This window comes from Oncorhynchus kisutch, linkage group LG13 (genome assembly GCF_002021735.2).
Source record: "Oncorhynchus kisutch isolate 150728-3 linkage group LG13, Okis_V2, whole genome shotgun sequence".
NCBI lineage: Eukaryota > Metazoa > Chordata > Actinopteri > Salmoniformes > Salmonidae > Oncorhynchus > Oncorhynchus kisutch.
The window spans coordinates 40,194,444-40,221,830 of NC_034186.2; the positions used below are offsets into that span (position 1 = coordinate 40,194,444).

Genomic DNA, 27,387 nt, shown 5'->3' on the forward strand with positions numbered 1-27,387 from the left:
TTGACAGGTTGGGATTGAACCGAACGCTGCTCATAAAATAAATGGATATGGCAAGGAGCTCTTTCTTTATTTGCTGTTTGTAAAAAGCTTGGTTTTATTAACACATTCGTGCCATTTGTATTGGTTGTACAAACCTCTTTTTACTTCACCTCTAGCAAACTTGGGTCTTTTTTCACTTGTGTATAATCAATTCACTTCAATTCAACTTTATTTGCATCTGTTTAACAAATGAATGCTCATTTGAATGAATCTAATACCACAAAATGTACAGTTGAGGGACACATGAATCTCAGCCATGGTTTACAGTGCCATGTCTGGTACTTGGCTCAGCAGAAGCTCTATAAGGAGGGGGGGAGGGGGGGGGGGGGTTTCACACGCACTAAACAAAAGCAGAAGCAGGGGGTCCAGGATCCTGACCTGAGAGCAGAGGAGGGGCAGGTGACCACGGACTAAGGCCACTGGTGGGGGTGATATACAACTGGATGTCAGCACTGCCGGGAACAAAGCCCAGCAACAATGCACTGTAAGTAGGAGGGGAAGTGATAAAGAAAGCATATTGAGCTGAGAGCACGACTACAACAAACACTTTTCCCTCCGAATTCTTCCATGAATTATGACAGCCCGTCATTAGGTCATGGGTTATTGTTAGCTTTTCTATCCCACTGTCCAAGAACAGGCGAGAGGCAAAAAAAGAGAAGGACCACAGTCTGTCTCATCCAAATTGCTTAGTTATAGGTTTTTGAAGGCGTGTTTATCCTGAAGTCGAGTCTTTCATTCAGGTTGTTGTGAAATGTTTGCAGTCAGTCAACTATGTGGGTGGCTGAATTGCTGCTGCTGCCGAAGGCCTCCTTGATTCCAAAGAGTGCTCAACCTCAGAGCGGTGTATAAAAGCCTGACTGTCCACTGTCAACTGTTTTCATCCTGAGAGAAAACTTGCTCTGTGACATTTAAGAGAAAAGTGTTAAAGATGAAACAAACCTGCTACTCACTAATGCTTAGTTTTTTCCAGTGGACCCTAGAACATGTCTTTTGATAGCTGGTTTCAAACTCTGAGTTTAGGCCAATTCCTTTTTATATTACTGTCAATTTTGGGCTCATGGACAAAATGACAGTTAAGAAATGACCCACAGGTACACTACAGGGTCCGTCTGTATGCTCTAGGCAGAAAGGTCAGTTGATGTCTTTTTGTGTGACTGATTGGCTGTGTCTTGTCTCCAATTTCACAGGTTAGAGTGGTTTGGTTTTGTGGGTAGCGCCTGGAGAAGTGGGTGGGTCCCCTCCTTCAGTAGCCAAGTGAACTCTCATCTTGTGGTCTCTTCTTGCCTCCAGGCTGGGAAATGTGTCATCGGGTGTTCCAATTATAGGGCGGCATCTTCTCTGAAGGCCTTCCATGTGTTTGATCAGGTGCTTTGTGAGACCTGGCCAAACTGGTGAACCGTATTTCAGGACAGGCCTGAAGAATGTCACACATATTTGTGTTATAACATTGCCCCAGACAGCTTTGTGAACTGATTTCACTAAGAAAATTGTTGTTAGAAAACCAAGCTTTTTTTGAGCCCCTTGTAGAAAGGGCTTCTTGAAGTACGGCTACAAACTGCCTGTGGGACTGTGATTTATTGGCCTGTTATACAACATTGACAGTGGTGCCGTGATGTGCGGAAGTCGCTTAACCTTAACCCTGCCTGCCTACCAGTCTCACATTTTAACAGTAAAAAGTTTGGCACTGGCAAGTTCTTATTCTTCTCTCCAAGCCACATGTGGCGGGCCAACTGTGGTCAAATGATGGCCTTGTTCTCGTTCTCTACATAGCATAACCACGAACCAGAGACTATGCTAGGTAATCAAATGAAGACCAACAATGCAGGGTTTACCCGGATGTGGAGAAGTCTAATATGACCGCAGATATTATCTGACTGAGCCTACCAGGGGGTTCTGAACAGTAGCGTAGCTCACAAATAAATACAAGTTCTGTCAACCATGATGGTTCCAGCTGCGACTCTTTGAGCATTCAGAAACCGATGGTACATTTTCAAGAGTGCAATGACAAGTGTTATTTTTATTTTGACAATTGACAAGAATCTGAATCCAGGGATGTCTCAAACCTAAACTTACAAAATGACTGTCAAAATGCTCACCATTGTTCCTTCTGTTTTCAGTCTAAAGTCACTTTGTTTGACAGACTTCTTGATTTTCTTCAACAGGTCAAACTTTTCAATGTTCCCAACTACTCATGCCATCAGCCAGTTGCCCTATAGTCCAACCTGGGTGTGTTTATTCGTGGTAAGATTTTAGAGAAAGGGTTCAGGGCCTTTGATCGAAGTGTCTAATGATGGTTCTCTCCTGTTTGTCTCCCAGGGGTCCAGGTTCGTGTCGTGAGAGGGAGAGCTACAGAGGGGAGGAGGAACGTCTGGGGGCGTCGCTGCCCGGGTTCTCAAGGTAACACCTGGATCTCTTCTGATATCTATCATGGCTCTAGAGTATATGTGCCAGTCTGTCTGGCTATTAAGGCTCTATGTAAATCTGTCTGACCATTGAGACTTTAGTTATGTCACTCTGTTTGTACAACTCCCCCTACACTCTCACCTACCCACTCTGAAGTTATACAGTGCCTTCAGAAAGTATTCATAACCCTAGACTTTTTCCACACACAAGTTATTTTACAAGCCTGAATTCAAATGGATTCATATTTATTTTGAATTTTACCCCATTTTCTCCCCAATTTTGTGGCATCCAATTGTTAGTAGTTGCTATCTTGTCTCATCGCTACAACTCCCATACTGGCTTGGGAGAGACGAAGGTCGAAAGCCATGCGTCATGCATCCTAAAATTGATTCATATTGAGATTTTGTCTCACTGGCCAACACACAATGCCCCATAATGTCAAAGTGGAATTTGTTTTTAGTAATGTGTACGAATAAAAAAAAAAAAAAAGTTTTGAGTCAATAAGTATTCAACCCCTTTATTATGGCAAGCCTAAATAAGTTCAGGAGTAAACATTTGCTTAACGATTCACATAAATTGCATGGACTCACTCTGTGCAGTAATGCTGTTTAACATACTTTAATAATTTTTTATTACTTCCTCCTCTCTGACCCCTCAGTCGAGTCGTGAATTTCAAACACCAATTCGACCACAAAGACCAGGGAGGTTTTCCAACCCCTCACAAAGAAAGGCACCTATTGGTAGATGAGTGGGTAAAAAATAGATAATTAGCAGACAATAGCCAGATTTTCATGCAAATATTCTAGAATACACATAAAGAAAATATGCACAGTTTCCACTAACTGGACTTTACACCACAAAATCAGTGTGTGATGATGTGCACAGAAAATGTACTTTTTCGCATAAGTTTTTGTGTACTAAATACGAAACTAAAGTTCAATGTGTGTCTATTTGCCTTTTCAACTCTGCTGAAGTTTGGTCTAAAAAAACGGTTGCGTTAAATAGCAAATGTGCCGAACAGCTCGCAGATACAGTGCGGTGGGCAGATACAGTGCGGTGGGCAGATGCTGTGCGGTTTGTCTAATCTACACGAGATTATTATGGATAAGAGCGAGAATATTTTTGGGGGTCAAGTGACAGTCCAGCATTGATTATGTCACCAGATTAAGACCCTCAATATTTATTGGAAAGGACCGTCAAGTTCATTTACCGTGCACTATCACCACCCTCTGAAGTTCATCATCACTTATTTCATCTGTAGCCTAATAAACTGCATGGTTTACTGAGTTGTAGTGGGAGGACCACACACCATATAATTGTGTGACTCGACATTTAATTTGATATGGTTATTATATCAATTATTTGCGCATAAAGGCATTTGCACAGCCATTTCAACATAATACATTTTACAGATACAAAAAGATCCCACCATGTCAAACAAACACCGAAACTTCCTGTTTCCATCACCCCTGTCATGATTATACATTTTTTTGAATACAATATGACTTTAATTGTATAAGAACTGAGGATGAATACATGGTTATTGAATATCCCTTTGAGCATGGTGAAGTTATTAATTACACTTTTGATGGGTGTATCAATACAGCCAGTCAAAACAAAGATATAGGCGTCCTTCCTAACTCAGTTTCTGGAGTGGAAGGGAACCGCTCAGGGATTTCACCATGAGGCCAATGGAGACTTTAAAACGGTTTAATGGCTGTGATAGGAGCAAACTGAGAATGGATCAACAACATTGTAGTTACTCCACAATATTAACCTAAATGTTCGAGTGAAAAGGAAGCCTGTACAGAATAAAAAAGATTCCATAATGTGCATCCTGTTAGCAATAAGGCACTAAAGTAAAACTGCCAAAAAGGTGGTAAAGAAATTAACTTTGTCCTGAATACAAACCGTTATGTTTGGAGAAAATCCAACACAACACATCAGAGTACCACTGTTCATATTTTCAAGCATGGTGGTGGCTGCAGTATGTCCTTGGCAAAGACTAGGTTGTCATCGGCAATTTTTAAAAACAGAATAGAGCTAAGCACAGGCTAAATCCTAGAGGAAAGCCTGGTTGTCAGCTTTCCAACACACTGGGAGACAAGGGGAGGTCACAGTTCAGTTTGTACACTTGTTTACATGGCTGACTTACTGCAAATTGAGAAATTATGTGATTAAACTCAACAGAAAGAAGAAACCGTCCAAGATCAATGATATAAAGAATGCATATTTTTGGGGGTACTTTAAATGAAATTATAGGCAGAAAAATGAATTCAACTCCATCTTTGTTGAATCAGATGGCTTATTCATCACAACCATGATGTTGCCAATTATTTACATTTCTTAATTGGCAAACTTAGGCAGTAAATGCCAACAACGAACAGTTAGCCATCGTACTCATGTATATTTAAAAAATATATATATTATAATAATAATGAAAGAAAAGCATTGCAAGTTTGAATTTTGTAAAGTTAGTGTGGGAGAGGTGGAAAAATTGTTATTGACCAATAACGATAAACCTCCTGGCATTGACAACTGAGGATGGTAGCTGACTCTCTAGCCACTCCTTTATGTCATTTATTTAAACTGAGCCTAGAGGAAAGTCTTTGTCCTCAGGCCTTGAGGGATGCCAAAGTCATTCCGCTACTCGAGTGGTAAAGCGCCATTTACTGTTTCTAACAGAAGACCTATCCGCGTGCTTACAGCTCTCAGCGATATGTTGGAAAAATTGTTTGACCAAATACAATGCTACTTTTCTGTAAACAAATAAACACTTTCAGCCTGCTTATAGAGACACAAATGACTGATAATTGGTTGAAAGAAATTGATAATACGAAGATTGTGGGAGCTGTACTGTTAGATTTCAGTGCAGCCTTTTGATATTATTGACTATTATTGACCATATGTTAACTTATGTGTTATGGCTTTTCAACATCTGCCATATCGTGGATTCAGCGCTATCTAATAGAACTCAGGGGGTTTTCTTTCATGGAAGCTCATTTAATGTCAAACATGCAAAGTGTGTTGTACTGCAGGGCAGCTCTTTAAGCCCTCTACTCTTTTCAATTTTTACCAATGACCTGCCACTGACGTTAAACAAAGCATGTGTGTCCATGTATGCTGACGATTCAACGATTTAGTGACCATTTCGGTGACAGCTTTTGAAGTCACTGAAACCCTTAACAAAGAGTTGCAGTCTACTTTGGAATGGGTAGCCAGTAATAAACTGGTTCTGAACATCTCTAAAACTAAGAGCATTGTATTTGGTATAAATCATTCCCTATGTTCTAGACTTCAGTGGAATCTGGTAATGAATGGTGTGGCTATTGAACAAGGAGTCAATTACTTGGTGTTACCTTAGATTGTAAACTGTCATGGTCAAAACATATAGATTCAATGGTTGTAAAGATGGTGAGAGGTCTGTCTGTAATAAGATATGCTCTGCTTTTGTGACACCACACTCCACAAAGCAAGTCCTGCAGGCTCTAATTTTATCATATTTTGATTATTGTCCAGTCATATGGTCAAGTGCTGCAAAGAAAGACTTAGTTAAACTGCAGCTGGCCCAGAGCAGAGTGGCATGTCATGCTCTTGATTGTAATCAGGGCTAATATTAATACTATGCATGCCAGTCTCTCTTGCCTAAGTGTTGTGGAAAGACTGAGTCACTTGTTTTTATAAGAAACATTGTGTTGGAGATTCCATATTGTTTGCATAGTCAACTTACACGTGGGCACTTATACACACACTTACCCCACCAGACATGCCACCATGGGTCTTTTCAGTCTCCAGGTTCAGAACAAATTCAAGGAAACGTACAGTATTATACAGGCCCGTGAGTGCATGGAACACCCATCTTATATAGCGCAAGTGAACAGAAAAAACAAATAAAGCAACACCTCTCCCCCTTGTGACCTATTTGTTGTGTTTATGTACTGACATGTACGTGTAACTGAGATGCGTGTGTGCACACACACACACTATGTTTTTAAATGTATGTAAATTGTGAAGTCTTTTATAAGATTAAATCATGACATGAACGTTTGATTCTTATTGAAGAGATGGTCCGGACTGGCTAGGCCTACTTCAGCGAACTCACACAAGCACACCCCCGTAAAAGCACCCGTCAATCAAAGCCACCAGCGTATGTCAGACACAAGCAAATATTTCTCCTTTCAACTTTGTGCATGACACAAGAATTTTTCCAACAATTGTTTACAGAGATTATTTCACTTATACTGTATCACAATTCCAGTGGGTCAGATTTCACTAAGTTGACTGTGCCTTTAAACAGCTTGGAAAATTCCAGAAAAAGTCATGGCTTCAGAAGCTTCTGATAGGCTAATTGACATAATTTGAGTCAATTGGAGGTGTACCTGTGGATGCATTTCAATGCCTACCTTCAAACTCAGTGCCTCTTTGCTTGACATCATGGGAAAAGCCAAAGAAATCAGCCAAGACCTAAAATTGTAGACCTTCACAAGTCTGGTTCATCCTTGGGAGCAATTTCCAAATGCCTGAAGGTACCACGTTCATCTGTACAAACAATAGTACGCAAGTATAAACACCATGGGACCACGCAGCCGGCAATGCTACCAAATACTAATTGAGTGTATGTAAACTTTTGACCCACTGGGAATGTGATGAAAGAAATACAACCTGAAATCATTCTCTCAACTATTATTCTGACATTTCACATTCTTAAAATAAAGTGGCGATCCTAACTGACTTAAGACGGGGAATTTCTACTCGGATTAAATGTCAGGAATTGTGATAACTGAGTTTAAATGTATTTGGCTATGTAAACTTGAACCTTCAACTGTACAAGGTATCTGGACACTGCTTCAAATTAGTGGTTTCAGCTATTTCAGCCACACCCTTTCTTGACAGGTGTATAAAATTGAGCACACAGCCATGCACTTTCCATAGACAAACGTTGGCAGCATAATAGCCTATTGAAGAGCTCAGTGACTTTCAACATGGCAACGTCATAGGATGCCACCTTTCCAATAAGTCAGTTTGTCAATTTCTGCCTCGCTAGAGCTGCCCCGATCAAGTGCAAGTGCTGTTCTTGTGAAGTGGAAACATCTAGGAGCAATGGCTTAGCTGTAAAGTGTTAGGCCACACAAGCTCACAGAACGGGACCTCTGAAGCGTGTAAAAATCATCTGTCCTCGGTTGCAACACTCACTGCAGAGTTCCAAACTGCCTCTGAAAGCAACTTCAGCACAAGAACTGTTCGTCTGGAGCTTCATGAAATGGGTTTCCGTGGCCGAGCAGCTGCACACAAGCTGAAGATCACCAAGCGCAATGCCACCGTAGTCAACTGGAGTGGTGTAAAGCTCGCTGCCATTGCACTCTGGAGCAGTGGAAACGCTTAACCATCTTGGCAGTCTGACAGATGAACCTGGGTTTGGTGGATACCATGAGAAACGACCTGCCTTAATGCATGGTGCCAACTATAAAGTTTGGAGGAGAAATAATGATCTACGGCTGTTTGTTTTTCATGGTTCTGGCTTGGCCCCTTAGTTCCAGTTAAGGGAAATATTAACGCTACAGCATACAATGACATTCTAGACTATTCTGTGCTTCCAGCTTTGTGGCAACAATTTGGGGTTAGGCCCTTTCCTGTTTCAGCATGACAATGTCCTCACTAATGCGCTTGTGGCTGAATGGAAGCAAGTCCCTGCAGCAATGTTTCAACATCTAGTGGAAAGCCTTCCCAGAAGAGTGGGGGGAACTACTCCATATTAATGCCCATGATTTCGGAGTTAATTGTTCGATTGAGTAGGTATCCACAGACTTTTGGTAATGTAGTTAATTTCATGGGAACATTTTTAAACTCTGTATTTCACCAGTGCTTTCCCACGTAAGAGAGCAGTAGATGGGTTCTGAAAACCTTGGTTTACAACTGGTCTTAAAAAATTGTCAGTTAAAAAAATAACATTCAAGTTGTATAAAAAGTTGGTCACAAATCCCTATCCCCTGAATTCTGCAAATTTACAAAAAGTATAATTTCCCCCCAAAATATTTTACTACTGTGAAGCATGGGGGTGGAAACATCATGCTTTGGGGCTGTTTTTCTGCAAAGGGACCAGGACGACTGATCCGTATAAAGGAAAGAATGAATGGGGCCATGTATCGTGAGATTTTGAGTGAAAACCTCCTTCCATCAGCAAGGGCATTGAAGATTAAACGTGGCTGGGTCTTTCAGCATGACAATGATCCCAAACACACCCCCAGGGCAACGAAGGAGTGGCTTCGTAAGAAGCATTAAGGTCCTGGAGTGGCCTAGCCAGTCTCCAGATCTCAACCCCATAGAAAATCTTTGGAGGGAGTTGAAAGTCTGTGTTGCCCAGCAACAGCCCCAAAACATCACTGCTCTAGAGGAGATCTGCATGGAGGAATGGGCCAAAATACCAGCAACAGTGTGTGAAAACCTTGAAGACTTACAGAAAACGTTTGACCTCTGTCATTGCCAACAAAGGGTATATAACAAAGTATTGAGTAAAACTTTTGTTATTGACCAAATACTTATTCTCCACCATAATTTACAAATTCATAAAAAAAAAAAAATCTCATTTTTTTTCTCAATTTGTCTGTCATAGTTGAAGTGTACCTATGATGAAAATTACAGGCCTCTCATCTTTTTAAGAGGGACAACTTGCACAATTGGTGGCTGACTAAATACTTTTTTGCCCCACTGTACATCTTCCCCAAATCAATGCAAACTGGTATTGTTCCTGAAGATGAAAAAAATGCCATAGTTATCCTACCTCTATAAATCTGGGAATCCCAGTTCTTTTACAAATAATCGGCCAATATCTGTATTGCCATGTTTTTCTAAAATCCTGGAAAAATTGGTGTATAAGAGAATGTTGAAACATTTAAATGAACTCTGTATCTTATATGAGCACCAATATGTTTTTTGTCAACTAGTCCACAGATGTGGCTCTTTTGCAACGTGTGGATAAAATCTTTAGAGCCCTGAACAATGAATACGCCTTTGACATCTTTTTAGATTTATCCAAAGCGTTTGACACGGTTGATCATTAAATATTACTTTCTTAAATGGCATTATTACGGTTTTCAGGATTATACATATAATTGGCTATATAGTTATGTTTATGGTAGAGAACAATGTGTTTTATGCAAATTGCTGTGCATCTACCAGAGCAAGATATCCTGTGGCGTGCCACAGGGTTACCTTTGTTATGCCTAATCTATATCAATGACCTAGCTGCTGTGTCTTATACCGTACTTCCCATTCTCTTTGCTGATGAAACCAATTTGATTTTATCACACTATTTATTCACTAATTAATGAAGCCAACTTATGCATGGCCACATTTTCTGTATGGTTCCAGATATAAAGAAATAATTTTAAAATGTAGAAAATCCAACTTTATTGTATTCACATGCGTAACAAAATGTGGAGAATGTCAAGGGGTCTGAATACTTTCCGAAGGCACTGTATCACAAGTAGTACATTTACCATTAATTCCTATAATTTCTCATCTACAATGTTTGTTACTTTGGTTAGGGTTGTTTTATTTTTATGCATTCAATATTATTATGCCATTCTTCCAGTTGTCATTATCGGAGTGGACACATTGTTTGCAGAGTGCACAACCTATGCTACACTTGTGAGAAACACGTTTTGGCTTATTTAATTCCATTTATGAGTTCTGTCAATTTATTCATTGTCTTTTGTCTGGGGCGCTCCTGTCAATGTTGAGTAAGGACGTGGACACATAGAAGTAGGCTTATAGGCTACCTGGCCTGCACGCAATGTAGACATACAATGGTTCCCATTTGGGGATCTGATAGTATTTCTGATTGCCTTAACGCACCACCACTAATGACCTGTGGAGCTTCTCAAAGTAATGTTTTCTTCACCTCAATCAGCAAACAACGTCTCTTTTTACATCCATTGAGAATTACAATAGTTCTATGTATTTGAAAAATCTTTCCAGCTCTTTCTGTTTCGATAATCACTCTGCATGAAAGGGAAACATGTCATGCTCTGATCCAGTGGAAACGTCATAAAATAGGCCTACCTGATTACTTCTTATCAGTGCTTGACTTGGACTGAATTAGGTTCCGGTACTCATTTTGGGTGCTAGTACTGTTTTATATTTAGGTGCAGGAGCTCCACAATACTTTTGAGCTAATATTCTACATAGCAGGAACAGAAGCTCAAGCAGTAGAAAATTAGGTGCCGGTACTTAGCTCAGGTGAGCTCCTGCCCAAGTCGAGCACTGCTTATTATCGCTTACGCAAATAGTCTACAGCTGTGTCTGTCCCGAGCTCACTGACTCGGGAAAATAAGTATAGCTAGCGCAAGCTTCAGGCCGGACCCAAGTTAATAGTTGATGCAATGTTTCAAGTTCGTTGCAGACAGGCTATCAAATCAAATCAAATTTATTTATATAGCCCTTCGTACATCAGCTGATATCTCAAAGTGCTGTACAGAAACCCAGCCTAAAACCCCAAACAGCAAGCAATGCAGGTGTAGAAGCACGGTGGCTAGGAAAAACTCCCTAGAAAGGCCAACACCTAGGAAGAAAGCTAGAGAGGAACCAGGCTATGTGGGGTGGCCAGTCCTCTTCTAGCTGTGCCGGGTGGAGATTATAACAGAACATGGCCAAGATGTTCAAATGTTCATAAATGACCAGCATGGTCAAATAATAATAATCCCAGGCAGAACAGTTGAAACTGGAGCAGCAGCACGGCCAGGTGGACTGGGGACAGCAAGGAGTCATCATGTCAGGTAGTCCTGAGGCATGGTCCTAGGGCTCAGATCCTCAGAGAGAGAAAGAAAGAGTGAAAGAGAATTAGAGAGAACATACTTAAATTCACACAGGACACCGGATAGGACAGGAGAAGTACTCCAGATATAACAAACTGACCCTAGCCCCCCGACACACAAACTACTGCAGCATAAATACTGGAGGCTGAGACAGGAGGGGTCAGGAGACACTGTGGCCCCATCTGAGGACACCCCCGGACAGGGCCAAACAGGAAGAATATAACCCCACCAAAGCACAGCCCCCACACCACTAGAGGGATATCTTCAACCGCCAACTTACCATCCTGAGACAAGGCCGAGTATAGCCCACAAAGATCTCCGCCACAGCACAACCCAAGGGGGGGCGCCAACCCAGACAGGAAGATAACATCAGTGACTCAACCCACTCAAGTGACGCACCCCTCCTAGGGACGGTATGAAAGAGCCCTAGTAAGCCAGTGACTCAGCCCCTGTAATAGGGTTAGAGGCAGAGAATCCCAGTGGAAAGAGGGGAACAGGCCAGGCAGAGACTGCAAGGGCGGTTCGTTGCTCCAGAGCCTTTCCGTTCACCTTCACACTCCTGGGCCAGACTACACTCAATCATATGACCCACTGAAGAGATGAGTCTTCAGTAAAGACTTAAAGGTTGAGACCAAGTTTGCGTCTCTCACATGGGTAGGCAGACCACTCCATAAAAATGGAGCTCTATAGGAGAAAGCCCTGCCTCCAGCTGTTTGCTTAGAAATTCTAGGGACAATTAGGAGGCCTGCGTCTTGTGACCGTAGCGTACGTGTAGGTATGTACGGCAGGACCAAATCAGAGAGATAGGTAGGAGCAAGCCCATGTAATGCTTTGTAGGTTAGCAGTAAAACCTTGAAATCACCCCTTGCCTTGACAGGAAGCCAGTGTAGGGAGGCTAGCACTGGAGTAATATGATCAATTTTTTTGGTTCTAGTCAGGATTCTAGCAGCCATATTTCTATTTAGTGCTTTATCCGGGTAGCCGGAAAGTAGAGCATTGCAGTAGTCTAACCTAGAAGTGACAAAAGCATGGATACATTTTTCTGCATCATTTTTGGACAGAAAGTTTCAGATTTTTTTGCAATGTTACGAGTAGCCAATGTGATTTCTAGGATATTTATTTTGATCAGGTTATTTTCAACCTGCAGGCTGCGATGTTTTTATTTGTTGGCCTTTTACATAGTTTTTAGGTTTATCATTTTCATTTAGATTTTGATAGAATTTTGATTAACCACATGACAATGATTTTGAGATATGAAGAAGTTATTATGAATTAAATAAAACGGTTTCACAAAAATTTGCATATGAAAAATTTAACTGGCACACAGATCGGTAGAAATGGTAAGATAAATTGTGCCAACTCCTTGTTCGGCCTATTACCGGCAACTTCAGGAGAGTAACAGGCTGACTACACCGCTCGATTCATGTTCGCAAGCGTTGAAAAATAAATGTAGGAATCTGTTGTTCAATTATTGTACCCACACTGCTCGTGCGTGCCAACTAGCGTCTGCGTTGCCATGGGCTAAAATAGTTCAGTTCTATTTCTGACGCAGATCGCGCTGCAAGTCCTGCCTCTCCCATCTCCTCATTGGTTTATAGAAGCAGGTACCCACGTGCCATCTGCTCATTGGTTATACCCAAGTGGGTGACTGAAAGACAAATGAGGTCAGTGGCAGTAATGCACCTAATTTATGAAAGTTGCCAATCGCAATATAAAGTCTAGAGAAGAAAAGGCCTGGAAGGAAGAGATATGACTAGAAACGATTCGGTTGACCATTTTATGTGTGGATTAACATTTTAACCATTTTATGTGTGGCAGAGCACACCAAAATGTGGAATAAGTTAGTGTATGAATACATTCTGAAGGCACTATGTTTACCAAACATGCCAAAGAAACATTAACTGCTCTATTCCTCTTTAGCTGGACTTAAAAGGTGAGGTGTTGATGTTTTAGTCACAACAGAGATTTTATTTGACATTTTATTTAACTAGGCAAGTCAGTTAAGAACAAATTCTTATTTACAATGACAGCCTAGGAACAGTGGGTTAACTGCCTTGTTCAGGGGCAGAACAACATATTTTTACCTTGTCAGCTCAGGGATTCGATCATACCTTTCGGTTACTGGCCCAAAGCTCTAACCACCTACCTGCTGCCCCATAAATGTGTTGGGTTGGTTAGACCGTAGTCACGCCTCTGTTTTATTAGTGCTAAAATATAGATGAAATGGATGTATCTGTTCTGTATCCACATGAATAATCCCCACATTATATGGCTGGTAATATTTTTTTATGGTGACAATATCAATGGATGATGATGCCTTAAATTACCTCAGTTTTTGCATTGACTTCAGTGCCAACCATCCAGCAATGTTTTAATAATGAATGGCCTCAAAAGTCCCACACTGGTATTCTGTATACACTGTCTGGGACTGTTATGAACTGTCTGTTTGTCTTTAATACACTGCCCATGTCATTTCCACACACCATAGGGTGGCCTGCACAGCGGCCCGTCGCCCTCCCTGGACTCCTGACCTGCTGTAAAATAGTAGGAAGGGCTTGGTCCCAAGCTAAATATCCTGCTGTGTGCCAGGGAAAGAAAGGGCTGAGTGCTGTGGGCAGATAAGATCAGGGCCGGGGGCCAGTGGCATAGTGCAGGGGAGCGCGGCAGCGGGGCGGCCCAACCCAGCGCCGGCCCTGACAGCTAGCCAGGGTTAGCCCTGCTGCTGAGTCCCCTTTTCTCTCTCTCTCCCCTTTCACACTGCTCTTTCTCTGCGTCTCTCTCTCAATCTCTTTTCCCTTGTCGCTCCATTGTTGTTACAACAATGTCCTGCCAAAAACCCCTCTATATCGCTGCTGGCCGGCCTGCCTCCCTCATGCATCCTTTTTTTCTCTACCTTTGGGCCTAGAGAACAGGCAGTCCCCTGAGAGAACAGACAAAGTGTCTGCTCAGAGGCCTTGTTGGGGTAGGAATGGTTTCTGTAGTCTGTACCATGGCGATATACCCCACTCCATATGTGGAAGCAGAAGACACCTGCTGTTTGTAGTGCACTTCAATGGGGCACGACCTACATGAGGGGGAAAATATGTTGCTGCAGTCAAATATTTGGTGTGTGTAAAGAGGACGCACCTAATAAAAGTTGAGAGGCTTTGATGATTATAATAACCACTGGCAACATTGATGGCCATAAAGCTTCTCTGTTTTCAGTGACAAGTCTAATCCTGTAAAAGCGACTGCGCATTAGAGCTTTTTGTCCTTGAGTGCTGTCTGTGCGCACAGCCCCCCCCCCCCCCCCCCCCCCCCCCCCCGCGCGCTACAGATACACAGTACATTAATTTATCGCGATTCTCTCCAGCATGATATCTGACACCAGCCCAGCGATGGCTAAAGCCAACCTGTTGTTTTTGTTGGGGGTGGGTGTTTAAACGCGTGTGTTATCCCCCTGCTGCTTCTAATCGCAGACATGCATGGGCCAGCCTGTTTCCTACCATAGCCCCAGAGCTCAGCAGTGAGCCCAGCTAAATCTGGAAAACCAGTACCACACAACCGGCACATGTACAAAGAGAGGATGGACCTCCCTCCGGGTCACCCAGGCCTGCTATAATTTTTTAAATGTTTTAATAAAGGTATTTGTTATTTTCATTGACGCCTTGTGCCCCTGGCACAATGGCCTTTCAATGTGGAGGCATTCAACCTGCTGCCATCATGCTCTGGTGGGCATCATGGAATCTGGTTGGAATTCCAAGCCTTCTGTAGTGTGACTCTGGGGACCGTCCCTATCATGTTGTCAGGATATGAGAAAACATTCCATGGGTTAGGGCCTCCCGTGTGGCGCAGCAGTCTAAGGCGTTACTAAAGACCGGGTTCATTTCCCGGGCTGTGCCACAACCGGCCATGGCCAGGAGCCCCATAGGACAGCACACAATTGGCCCAGCGTCGTCCGGGTTAGAGGAGGGTTTGGCCGGTTGAGCTCATCGTGCTCTAGCGACTCCTTTTAGCAGGCCTGCGGGCTGACCCCGGTCGCCATTAGAACGGTGTTTCCTCCGACACATTGGTGCGGCTGGTTTCCTGGTTAAGCTTGCGGGTGTTAAGGAGCGAGGTTGGGCAAGCCATGTTTCGGAGGACGCATGACTCCACCTTCGCCTCTCCCGAGCCCGTTGGGAAATTGCAGCGATGACACAGTAAATAACATTCCATGGTTTATTTTGGGGTTTTTCAGTTTGGGGCTGATATGGTGCTGATGTTGGAAGTTATGATTGCATTCTATTACGGTGTGTCTTTTCTCACTTTATGTCCATAACATTGAGAGTAATCTGGCCCTTAGGAGTTTAGCTAATTGTTTTGAAACAGACTGTTGCTGTAGACGCTACACATTTGTTGATTGAATGGATGCTTGTTTTTTAGCCAGATGCATGTTGAAGTTCTGTAGCGTCTCTTGCTGCATCTTTGATTCTCTTTCAGCTTTGGCTGTACTGGTTGATTCCAACTGCCTTCTTGACCCTGACATTCCCCTTCAAACCCTTTCCTCTTTTGTACAGAGAGGTCAGGTTCCACTCAAAAAGGTCATTGCAGAACACACACACAGACACACACTCCCACTGAGTCCTGAGTCATCAGATGGGTGTTACTCAATACCCCCCATGACTCTTCTCTCTCCCTCTCAGCTGTCCTCCAGGGATGGCCAGCTGTTGGGAAAGGAGCTTGTCACTGTCTGTGGGAGTGTTCCATACTGGTTGTCACAGCTGCACCACTCATGCTTTGTTTCAGGTGTTCTCCGGTCAACCGGCTGTCTGATCCTGTAGGGACCTGCAGAGGCAAACCTAGAGTCATATGGCAAACCCAATGTCATGCTGTAGGGCTACTTACTTTAATGCATGTAACTTACAATGGGTTTTGACAATTTCGCTACCTTTTGGAAATAAAACACGGTTTATAAGAAGGATGGGGTCCACCCAAATCATTTGGGTTCCTGGATCCTTTCACAGCATAATGAGGCTGCGTTGAGACAGTGACTTATCAATGACCCAAACCCAGCTCAGTTAATCCCTACCATTGTGACGCTGAGTTGTCATAATGCTTCCTCAAATGTACATTAAACCACGTGCGTTGGTAGACACAATGCAAGTAACTTAATGTATCTGTTGATCCTACAGCTATTGTATGCCGCAATCATGTGCCTATGAACCAGATTTATACTGTTAGCACTGAGGCGTTGTGCCCTAGTAGGAAGACACTGTGTGCCTGCACCCTGCACTAAGATAAATAACATGAGCATATCTACTTCTGCTAAGCTTCCCAGTAAAACAGTGAAAACAAGCATCCGAGACAAGTGCTCAAATTTGCCCATGTTAACATATGTAGCTTAAGAAACAAGGTTCATGAAATCAATAATTTGCTAATAACCGATGACATTCATATTCTGACTATCTCTGAAACTCACTTAAATAATACCTTTTTTATACAGCGGTATCAATAAAATGTTACAACATTTACATAAAAGACAGAAATGCCATTGGACATGTTGCTGTTTTATATTCAGAACCACATTCCTGTAAATCTTAGACGATCTCATGTTTTAAAAACTGTAGTCGTAATATGCCTTCAGGTTCATCTGCCTCACCTAAAGCCCATTCGTGAGGGAAGCTGCTATAGACCACCAAGTGCTAACAATCAGTATCTGGATAATGTGTGAAATGCTTGATAATGTATGTGATATCAACAGAGGTGATTTTTAAATATTGACTGGCTTTCATCCAGCTGCCCACTCAAAAGCTTCAAAATGTAACCAGTGCCTCCAACCCTGTTCTGGTTATCAGTCAGGGTAGTTATAAATAGCATGTATTGATCACATCTTTAATAATGCTGCAGAAATGTGCTTGAAAGCAGTATCCATATCCATTGCATGTAGTTATCACAATATAGTAGCCATATCTAGGAAAACCAAAGTTTTGGAATGTTAGTCCTAAATATTTCTCAAACTAAAAGCATTATATTTGGGACAAATCATTCACTAAACCCTAATCCTCAACTAATTCTGTAATAAATATTGTGGAAATTGAGCAAGTTGAGGAGACTAAACTGCTTAGAGTAACCCTGGATTGTAAACTGTCATGGTCAAAACATGGGAAGAAGTCTGTCCATAATAATGTGCTACTCTACCTTCTTCACAGCACTATCAACAAGGCAGGTCCTACAGGCCCTAGTTTTGTCGCACCTGGACTAGTGTTCCATTAGTGTGGTCAGGTGCCACAAAAAGGGACATAGGAAAATTGCAAATGGCTCCAAACAGGGCAGCACGGCCGGCCCTTGGATGTACACCGTTAACATTAATAATATGCACGTCAAAGTGGAGAAGAGATTGACTTCATCACTACTTGTATTTGTGAGAGGTGTTGACATGTTGAATGCACATGTTGAATCAGACACCCATGCATAACCCACAAGACATGCCACGAGGTTTCTTCACAGTCCACAGACTATGGGAGGCGCACAGTACTACATAGAGCCATGACTACATGAAACTCAATTCCACATGAAGCAGGAAAATTTGATTTAAAAAAAGTGAAAAATACACCTTATGGAACAGCGGGAACTGTGAACCAATACAAAGATAGGCACAGACACATGCATACACACCCACGATAACATACGCACTATACACACAAGTACACATGGATTTTGTACTGTAGATACAGTGGGGAGAACAAGTATTTGGTACACTGCCGATTTTGCAGGTTTTCCTACTTACAAAGCATGTAAAGGTCTGTAATTTTTATCATAGGTACACTTCAACTGTGAGAGACTGAATCTTTAAAAAAATCCAGAAAATCACATTATGATTTTTAAGTAATTAATTAGCATTTTATTGCATGACATAAGTATTTGATCACCTACCAACCAGTAAGAATTCTGGCTCTCTCAGACCTGTTAGTTTTTCTTTAAGAAGCCCTCCTGTTCTCCACTCATTACCTGTATTAACTGCACCTGTTTGAACGCGTTACCTGTATAAAAGACACCTGTCCACACACTCAATCAAACAGACTCCAACCTCTCCACAATGGCCAAGACCAGAGAGCTGTGTAAGGACATCAGGGATAAAATTGTAGACCTGCACTCAGCAAGGCTGATGAGCCACAGGACAATAGGCAAGCAGCTTGGTGAGAAGGCAACAACTGTTGGCGCAATTATTAGAAAATGGAAGAAGTTCAAGATGACGGTCAATCACCCTCGGTCTGGGGCTCCATGTAAGATCTAACCCCGTGGGGCATCAATGATCATGAGGAAGGTGAGTGATCAGCTCAGAACTACACGGCAGGACCTGGTCAATGACCTGAAGAAAGCTGGGACCACAGTCTCAAAGAAAACCATTAGTAACACATTAGGCCGTCATGGATTAAAATCCTGCAGCGCACGCAAGGTGCTCAGGTGCCCTACTCAAGCCAGCGCATGTCCAGGCCTGTCTGAAGTTTGCCAATGACCATCTGGATGATCCAGAGGAGGAATGGGAGAAGGTCATGTGGTCTGATGAGACACAAATTTAGCTTTTTGGTCTAAACTCCATTCACCGTGTTTGGAGGAAGGAGGATGAGTACAACCCCAAGAACACCATCCCAACCATTATGCATGGAGGTGGAAACATCATTCTTTGGGGATGCTTTTCTGCAAAGGGGACAGGACGACTGCACCTTATTGAGGGGAGGATGGATGGGGCCATGTATCGCGAGATCTTGGCCAACAACCTCCTTCCCTCAGTAAGAGCATTGAAGATGGGTCGTGGCTGGGTCTTCCAGCATGACAACGACCCGAAACACACAGCCAGGGCAACTGAGGAGTGGCTCCGTAAGAAGCATCTCAAGGTCCTGGAGTGGCCTAGCCAGTCTCCAGACCTGAACCCAATAGAACATCTTTGAAGGGAGCTGAAAGTCCGTATTGCCCAGCGACAGCCCCGAAACCTGAAGGATCTGGAGAAGGTCTGTATGGAGGAGTGGGCCAAAATCTCTGCTGCAGTGTGTGCAAACCTGGTCAAGAACTACAGGAAACGTATGATCTCTGTAATTGCAAACAAAGGTTTCTGTACCAAATATTAAGTTCTGCTTTTCTGATGTATCAAATACTTATGTCATGCAATAAAATGCTAATTAATTACTTAATCATACAATGTGATTTTCTGGATTTTTGTTTTAGATTCCGTCTTTCACAGTTGAAGTGTACCTATGATAAAAATGACAGACCTCTACATGCTTTGTAAGTAGGAAACACTGCTGATTTTGCAGGTTATCAAATACTTGTTCTCCCCACTGTATGTGGTAGTAGTGGAGTATAGGCTTGAGGGCATACAGTGTGCTGTTGAACGTGTGAATGTAATGTCCAGTCTCTTCTAGTTAATCATTCATTCAGTTGTCCAACTCTGCGTTTATGGCTCTGGTTTCAGTCACTGCACAGGTGGTGTGGTTGATCTCATTGGTCTCACTTGAAGGTTCAGTGTGGTTGAGTCATGTTCTGGTATGCACTGAGTTGGACACCCACTCTGAGATATACTCATGCCCTCGTACTGGGGTAGACTCACGTTCTCATGTAGTGGTGTCATTGTGCTCTTGTTTCAATTAAGCGGTGCTCAGTGGGCTTGGTGACTCATCTGCAGAATGGAGAAAGAAGACCTGAAGATCGTGAACAAGGATGAGGAGGATGAGATGGTGTGTTCCCTCATTTTATTACCTCTTTCTACCTTGTTTCCCCCCCCCCCCCCCTTTCCTTCACTCACTTGCACGGCCCTGCTACACTACAGCCATCGGGCGTCCGGCATTGCCTTCAGCCATTGAGGGAATGCTTCCTTTGAAATCATTGAAAGCCACTATACTGCCGGTGTTGCGCTCACATTGCGTCACCTCCAATGGCAGCGTCCAACTCAAGAATCTCCAAGGTTCAATTCTCGATGGCTTAATTAAAGTAATGACAAATAGTTGATTTTGGTTGCATATGGCCTCCAAGAAGCTACTAGCTAGCAGAAACTCTAGCTAGCTACATTGACTATTTTCACAATGTAAACAAAATTTTAAATGAGTACTTGCGATAAACTGGACCAAAGCTATTGTACTTCAGCGTAATCGATGAATATGGTACAGTAGGAAAATAGAATACACACTTCCCCTCTGCTGTCAAAACAGCACACTCTGTGTAGCAGGTAGTGTCACATTGACGCAACGCTTATGGCAAAGTAACTTGACTCGTATAGTGGAGCTGAAGTGTCTCTTGCTCTCTCACACTGTCACAGCTACACCACTCAGGCTCCGCTCTCAGGTCAACCGGCTGTCTGAGCCTGTAGGGACTGGCAGAAGCAAACCCAATGTCATACAGTCGGACTACATTTGGCCAACTCGAGTAGGACAGCATGTTGAAGAGTATTCCAACTCTGTCCGGTCCAGTCTATTTTAGTTTATCATTAATTCAGTTGTCCAACTGTGCGTCTCGATCTCGCTCGCTCTGTCCCTCTCATTTGGTTGCTCTCTCTCGCTCTGTTGCTCTTGCTCACACGCTACCTCTCCCCCATCACTCACACGCTTCCTCTCTGTCTCTTACTCTTTCTCTCTCATTCTTGCTTTCTCCATCGCTCTCTCGCTCGCTGTCTCTCCATCGCTCTCTCGCTCGCGCACTCTCGCGCAAACACAGCCTGGCTAAAACACAGCCTGGCTAGCTTACTGCCCCCTTGAAGATTCAGACAAATTACAAAACAGACTTGATCCTCTCAATCCGTATATGACGTGGCACACATTTGATAGAAGTACCAAAAAAGTACAGTTTAGGTATACCGTGCAACACTAATATGAAGTACAATTTTTAACCGTCCTCTCTCCATCAATGGCCCCCTCTAGGAGCTCCAGGGGTACCGTGTGTGTCGGTGGCGTGTGGCGGTGGTGGGTCTTTGGGTTCTCTGTACGGGGGGCTTCCTTCTGCTGCTGCTCTACTGGATGCCAGAATGGTGTGTGAAGGCCACCTGTAGCCGGACCACTGTCAGAGAGGCCGAAGTGGTGCTGCTCCAATCCACTGTAAGTCATTGTCCTCGTTACTATGGCAGAAACCATTCTGGATATTTCAGTAACTATTTTATTTTCAGCCACCAATTTGTAGTTAAAAAATAAATATATTAAGCCTTAAGTGTTTACTTATTCAAACATTAAGTCACTAGCAGTACCCCACCCTTACATGTGGTAAATCATTGGAAATGAATTGTTCTAGATAATGCAATTCCCCCCTCCTGCAAATAAAAAATGTGTATCTGAGTCGTTTCACCAATTCAGTGCCCTTTGAGATGTGTAACATGGTGTTTATTTGGGGGGGGTAATTTTAAGATTCTGTCATAAAGAGCACATGTTCAACTTAATAAAAAACATGTTTTTTTCCCCCAACTCGAGGTTAAATAATGGCTCTAATTATTTTTGTGTAGTTTTAGTAGTTCTGAAAGCAGCAACCAAGAGCCAAATGGGGTCCCTGAAAGTTGTGAACTATGTTATCACGTAATTGCTGTCAAGCCCCTGCAACTGTGCACAAAGACATGCACGTGCTTGGGCTCACCCCACAAACTCTTTTAAACTTGCAACATCATTGGACATCATTCCACCTGCCAGTCAACATTGCTGGCTAATTCCTTGTTGTATGAACTAGTATGTTGCATGCTATATGTGTGGTGTCGTGTATCGCGCCTGGTAAAAACCTTAGAAATGTTGAATATATTGAACAATAAACTAACTAAATACACCAGTGACACCATTGAGATACAGGTTGTGAGCATAGTGTTTCTGATCGGTTTGAGAATTGTCTTCTAATGTATTTGTCTTGCTAAAATGGCATGTTTAGCGAACGTAATTTTCTGCTTGGTTTCCAGAGAAATGGAGCCTATTGATAGCGAAATTAAACAAGGTCTAATAGATAGATGGTTTATTATGCATGTACGAGACATACATTGACACATTGGTTCCAAAACGGGCAGGTTAAAAAAATAACAATGTTTTCATCCTCTGGAATGCCTCTTAAGTGCCAAATAAAGTAACAGGGTTGACCGTAACAGGGTTGACCGTAACAGGGTTGAACCGTAACAAGCATCAATCCCCTTGTGACAGGGCAAGTGGAAACTTGTGTACAACAGGGAGGGGCAATTAAATGTAATCTATCTATGGGTAACAAGGTTGACCTGTTATACTTGACCCACTCAGTTTTCTGTTACAAAACACCAGAAAATGGCCAAAAATACACTGCTCATAAAAATAAAGGGAACAAGTCAATCACACTTCTGTGAAATCAAACAGTCCACTTAGGAAGCAACACTGATTGACAATAAATTTCACATGCTGTTGTGCAAATGGAATAGACAACAGGTGGAAATTATAGGCAATTAGCAAGACACCCCCAATAAAGGAGTGGTTCTGCAGGTGGGGACCACTTCTCAGTTCCTATGCATCCTGGCTGATGTTTTGGTCACTTTTGAATGCTGGCGGTGCTTTCACTCTAGTGGTAGCATGAGACGGAGTTTACAACCCACACAAGTGGCTCAGGTAGTGCAGCTCATCCAGGATGGCACATCAATGCGAGCTGTGGCAAGAAGGTTTGCTGTGTCTGTCAGCGTAGTGTCCAGAGCATGGAGGCGCTACCAGGAGACAGGCCAGTACATCAGGAGACGTGGAGGAGGCCGTAGGAGGGCAACAACCCAGCAGCAGGACCGCTACCTCCGCCTTTGTGCAAGGAGGAGCACTGCCAGAGCCCTGCAAAATGACGTCCAGCAGGCCACAAATGTGCATGTGTCTGCTCAAATGGTCAGAAACAGACTCCATGAGGGTGGTATGAGGGCCCGACGTCCACAGGTGGGGGTTGTGCTTACATCCCAACACCGTGCAGGACGTTTGGCACCAAGATTGGCAAATTCGCCACTGGTGCCCTGTGCTCTTCACAGATGAAAGCAGGTTCACACCGAGCATGTGACAGAGTCTGGAGACGTCGTGGAGAACGTTCTGCTGCCTGCAACATCCTCCAGCATGACCGGTATGGCGGTGGGTCAGTCATGGTGTGGGTTGGCATTTCTTTGGGGGGCAGCACAGCCCTCCATGTGCTCGCCAGAGGTAGCCTGACTGCCATTAGGTACCGAGATGAGATCCTCAGACCCCTTGTGAGACCATATGCTGGTGTGGTTGGCCCTGGTTTCCTCCTAATGCAAGACCATGCTAGACCTCATGTGGCTGGAGTGTGTCAGCAGTTCCTGCAAGAGGAAGGCATTGATGCTATGGACTGGCCCACCCGTTCCCCAGACCTGAATCCAATTGAGCACATCTGGGACATCATGTCTCGCTCCATCCACCAACGCCACGTTGCACCACAGACTGTCCAAGAGTTGGCGGATGCTTTAGTCCAGGTCTGGGAGGAGATCGCTCAGGAGACCATCCGCCACCTCATCAGGAGCATGCCCAGGCGTTGTAGGGAGGTCATACAGGCACGTGGAGGCCACACACACTACTGAGCCTCATTTTGACTTGTTTTAAGGACATTACATCAAAGTTGGATCAGCCTGTAGTGTGGTTTTCCACTTAAATTTTGAGTGTGACTACAAATCCTGACCTCCATAGGTTGATAAATTTGATTTCCATTGATGATTTTTGTGTGATTTTGTTGTCAGCACATTGAACTATGTAAAGAAAAAAGTATTTAATAAGAATATTTAATTCATTCAAATCTAAGATGTGTTATTTTAGTGTTCCCTTTATTTTTTTGAGCAGTGTAGTAGAATCAGCTCACCTGCTTTTACACTATGATTTGACTATTAGATGTGAAGTTTTTTTTTTTATAGCAATTTTTTAAATAAAATGCAATAGTTTCAATATGTTAAAACGAGAGTTCAGTTCATGTAACAGGGTTCACCTTAAAATGAGGGACATGCTGAATTTTGGCTCTAGCAAGACTTTATTCATATAAAAATCTGAGATATTGAATTGTCCGTGTGGTCTATATTGAATGTAACAGGCTTTTAAAATTCAATATTGGTGCACAATTTGTACTTAAAATATTAAAAGGCACTCATTTTGTGGAATGACTCATCTGTTCAGCTTTTTGGTCTCTGGATAGACTATAATGCCCATATTCTCAACACCGGAGCAAAACAAACTCCCATAGTCCTATTTCCTGTGGGATCATGGCACTTGCTTTCACTTTAACATGCAATGCTAGCCTACAATGAACCCATGTTATCCATATATAGGCAACTGCCAACACAATTGAGACACTTGAGTAAATGAGGGATGTACAGTATATTGAAATCAGGTGCTTCCACACAGGTGTGGTTCCTGAGTTCAATAAGCAATTATATCCCGTCATGCTTAGGAACATGTATAACAATTTGGAGCAGGCCATTATTTTGGCTATCTTGGCTATTCCCTCATAGGATGACAATGTCCCCATCCACAAGGCAGGTTTGATTACTGAATGGTTTGATGAGCATGAAAACGATGTTAACCATATGCCATGGCCATCACCAGATCTCAACCCAATTGAACACTTATATGGGAGAATCTGGAGAGGCGCCTGAGACAGATATTTCCAACCACCACCAACAAAACACCAAATGATGGAATTTCTCGTGGAAGAATGGTGTTGCATCCCTCGAATAGAGTTCCAGACACTTGTAGAATCTATGCCATGGTGCATTGAAGTTGTTCTGGCTCGTGGTGCCCCAATGAGCCCTATTAAGACACTTTTTTATGTTGGTATTTCCTTTTCTTTGGCAGTTACCTGTACTGTATTTTTTTTTAAACAGTATGGTTTCAGACTAACTTTTTCCCCTTTTGACATTGGCCACTAACATTTTCAGTTGGTGGCACCAGCCCATGATTTTGTTACGGCGTCACGCAATAGAAAACATTTGGAATAATGTTTTAGGGTCATTTTCAGTGCTATTGCGATGGTATGATTCAAGAAATACGTAGTTATGTCCAGGCAGGAATGCATGATAAATATATTTTGACGTGCAAACCAGTGATTGGCATGTATTTGGGTTGCCAATTAGGCTATTGTTGCTACAATTTTGGTGTCAAGATAGGGCTCCGGAATTGCAGATTTATTTTGGTCAGTAGAGATTAATTTGCTTATCTTTTTTTTTTTTTTTTACAAATAGCACAGGCTAATTGACTTTGGGCAACTTGAAACCAAAACCCCAAAAATATAACATTTTGAGGTAGAATTTGTAGCTCGCAATGATGTGACCACATCCAAGCGTGGAGGTGTAGTTTACACCTCTCTGATGTGTCTACCAGCTTACGTTTGTTGCCTATGTTTTAACCTAGTGCTTATTTGACTCATTATATACCTTTTTATTTGAAAGGATTTGGGGGTTAGTTTAAGAGTTTGGGATTACAGGACAGCGGGTCATCATGAGATTTTACTCAGGGGCCCGACATAGACTATAAGTGCAGCAGTGCAGTTGATATTGTACCGGGGATTATATTTCTATTGTGATGAATAATTATCATGGTAAATTGGAATGTTCCGTCAATGAGCATAGTGGATAGAAAAATACAAAACCAGGATAATGCATCAAACTCTACAAGAGCAGACTCCATCAATGAATCTGAAGCTGTTCACATACAAAGGCTTTATTTTTGCTTCACTAAGTAACGGGAATACAAGACAACCTGTCACCGCTGATGGTGTGTGTGTGTGTGTGTTTCTCAGGATGAGTTTAAGCGCTGGTTCCTAGCCAAGGTGCGTGTGATGCTGGCCCCCGGGAGGAACCCCTTTGACAGCCTGGAGACCCAGACCACTCCCCCCATGGCCAACGGACACTCCCCCCACTCCTCGAACAGCCCCACCCAGGAGTTCAACAGGAAGTACGCAGAGTACCAGCCCACTCAGGTAATAACACGTGATGGCACACACAGTAACATACATGGATGGTCTTTTTACTTATTTTACCTGTCTTTCTCTCACACAGTCACAAAAATATTAACTTTCATGGTCAATTGGGGGGGTGCACCAAAGAAAGTTTCTGACTTCTGTTGATAACATTGTGTTCTTTTTTTTTTCCCTTCTCATTTCAGATTCGCTATTTTACACTCCATAGCACAAAGTACTACTGGAACGACGAGGTCCAGAATTTTGAGGTGTTAACGTAAGCAATTTAACGAACCATAATTATATTCAGTGACCTGGAAACTTTTCTGAAGTTACAGTGCATTCAAAAGGATTCAGACGCCTCCAATTTTTCCACATTTTGTTACGTTACAGCCTTATTCTAAAATAGATTAAATGCGTACATCTCATCAATCTACACACAATACCCGATGACAAAGCGAAAACAGGTTTTTAGAAAATGTTTACAAATGTATAACTATATAGAAAGATAGATATATAGAAAGATAGATTAAAACAAAACAGAAATACCTTATTTACATAAGTATTCAGACCCTTTGCTATGAGACTTGAAATTGAGCTCAGGTGCATCCGGTTTCCATTGATCATCCTTGAGATGTTCCTACAACTTGATTGGAGTCCACCTGTGGTAAATTTGATTAATTGGACATGATCTGGGAAGGCACACACCTGTCTATATAAGGTCCCACAGTTGACTCTGCATGTCAGAGCAAAAACCAAGCCATGAATTTGAAGGAATTGTCCGTAGAGCTCCGAGACAGGATTGTATCGAGGCACAGATCTGGGGAAGGGAACCAAAACATTTCTGCAGCATTGAAGGTCCCCAAGAACACAGTGGCCTCATCATTCTTAAATGGAAGAAGTTTGGAACCACCAAGACTCTTCCTAGAGCTGGCCGCCCGGCCAAACTGAACAATCGGGGAAGAAGGACCTTGGTCAGGGTGGTGACCAAGAACCTGATGGTCACTCTGACAGAACTCCAGAACTCCTCTGTGGAGATGGTTGCCCTTCTGGAAGGTTCTCCCATCTCTGCAGCACTCCACCAAACAGGCCTTTATGGTAGTGGCCAGACGGAAGCCACTCCTCAGTAAAAGGCACATGACAGCCTACTTGGAGTTTGCCAAAAGGCCCCTAAAGAACTCTCAGACCATGAGAAACAAGATTCTCTGGTTTGATAAAACCAAGATTGAACTCTGGCCTGAAAGCAAAGCATCATGTCTGGAGGAAACCT

General features: G+C 42.8%; 1 protein-coding gene across 4 annotated transcripts in view; it reads left to right on the plus strand.

The window, feature by feature from the left end:
• Positions 1-27,387, plus strand: part of atp13a3 (ATPase 13A3) — a 62,491-nt gene that overhangs the window by 19,685 nt on the left and 15,419 nt on the right. For all 4 annotated transcript variants that reach the window (XM_020498716.2, XM_020498719.2, XM_020498718.2 and 1 more), the window contains exons 2-6: positions 2,356-2,436; positions 19,861-19,945; positions 21,122-21,295; positions 25,959-26,138; positions 26,324-26,394. In XM_020498716.2, coding sequence (XP_020354305.1) covers positions 19,895-19,945; positions 21,122-21,295; positions 25,959-26,138; positions 26,324-26,394 — 476 coding nt within the window. In that variant the 5' untranslated portion in view covers positions 2,356-2,436; positions 19,861-19,894. The remainder of the gene's footprint in view (positions 1-2,355; positions 2,437-19,860; positions 19,946-21,121; positions 21,296-25,958; positions 26,139-26,323; positions 26,395-27,387) is intronic.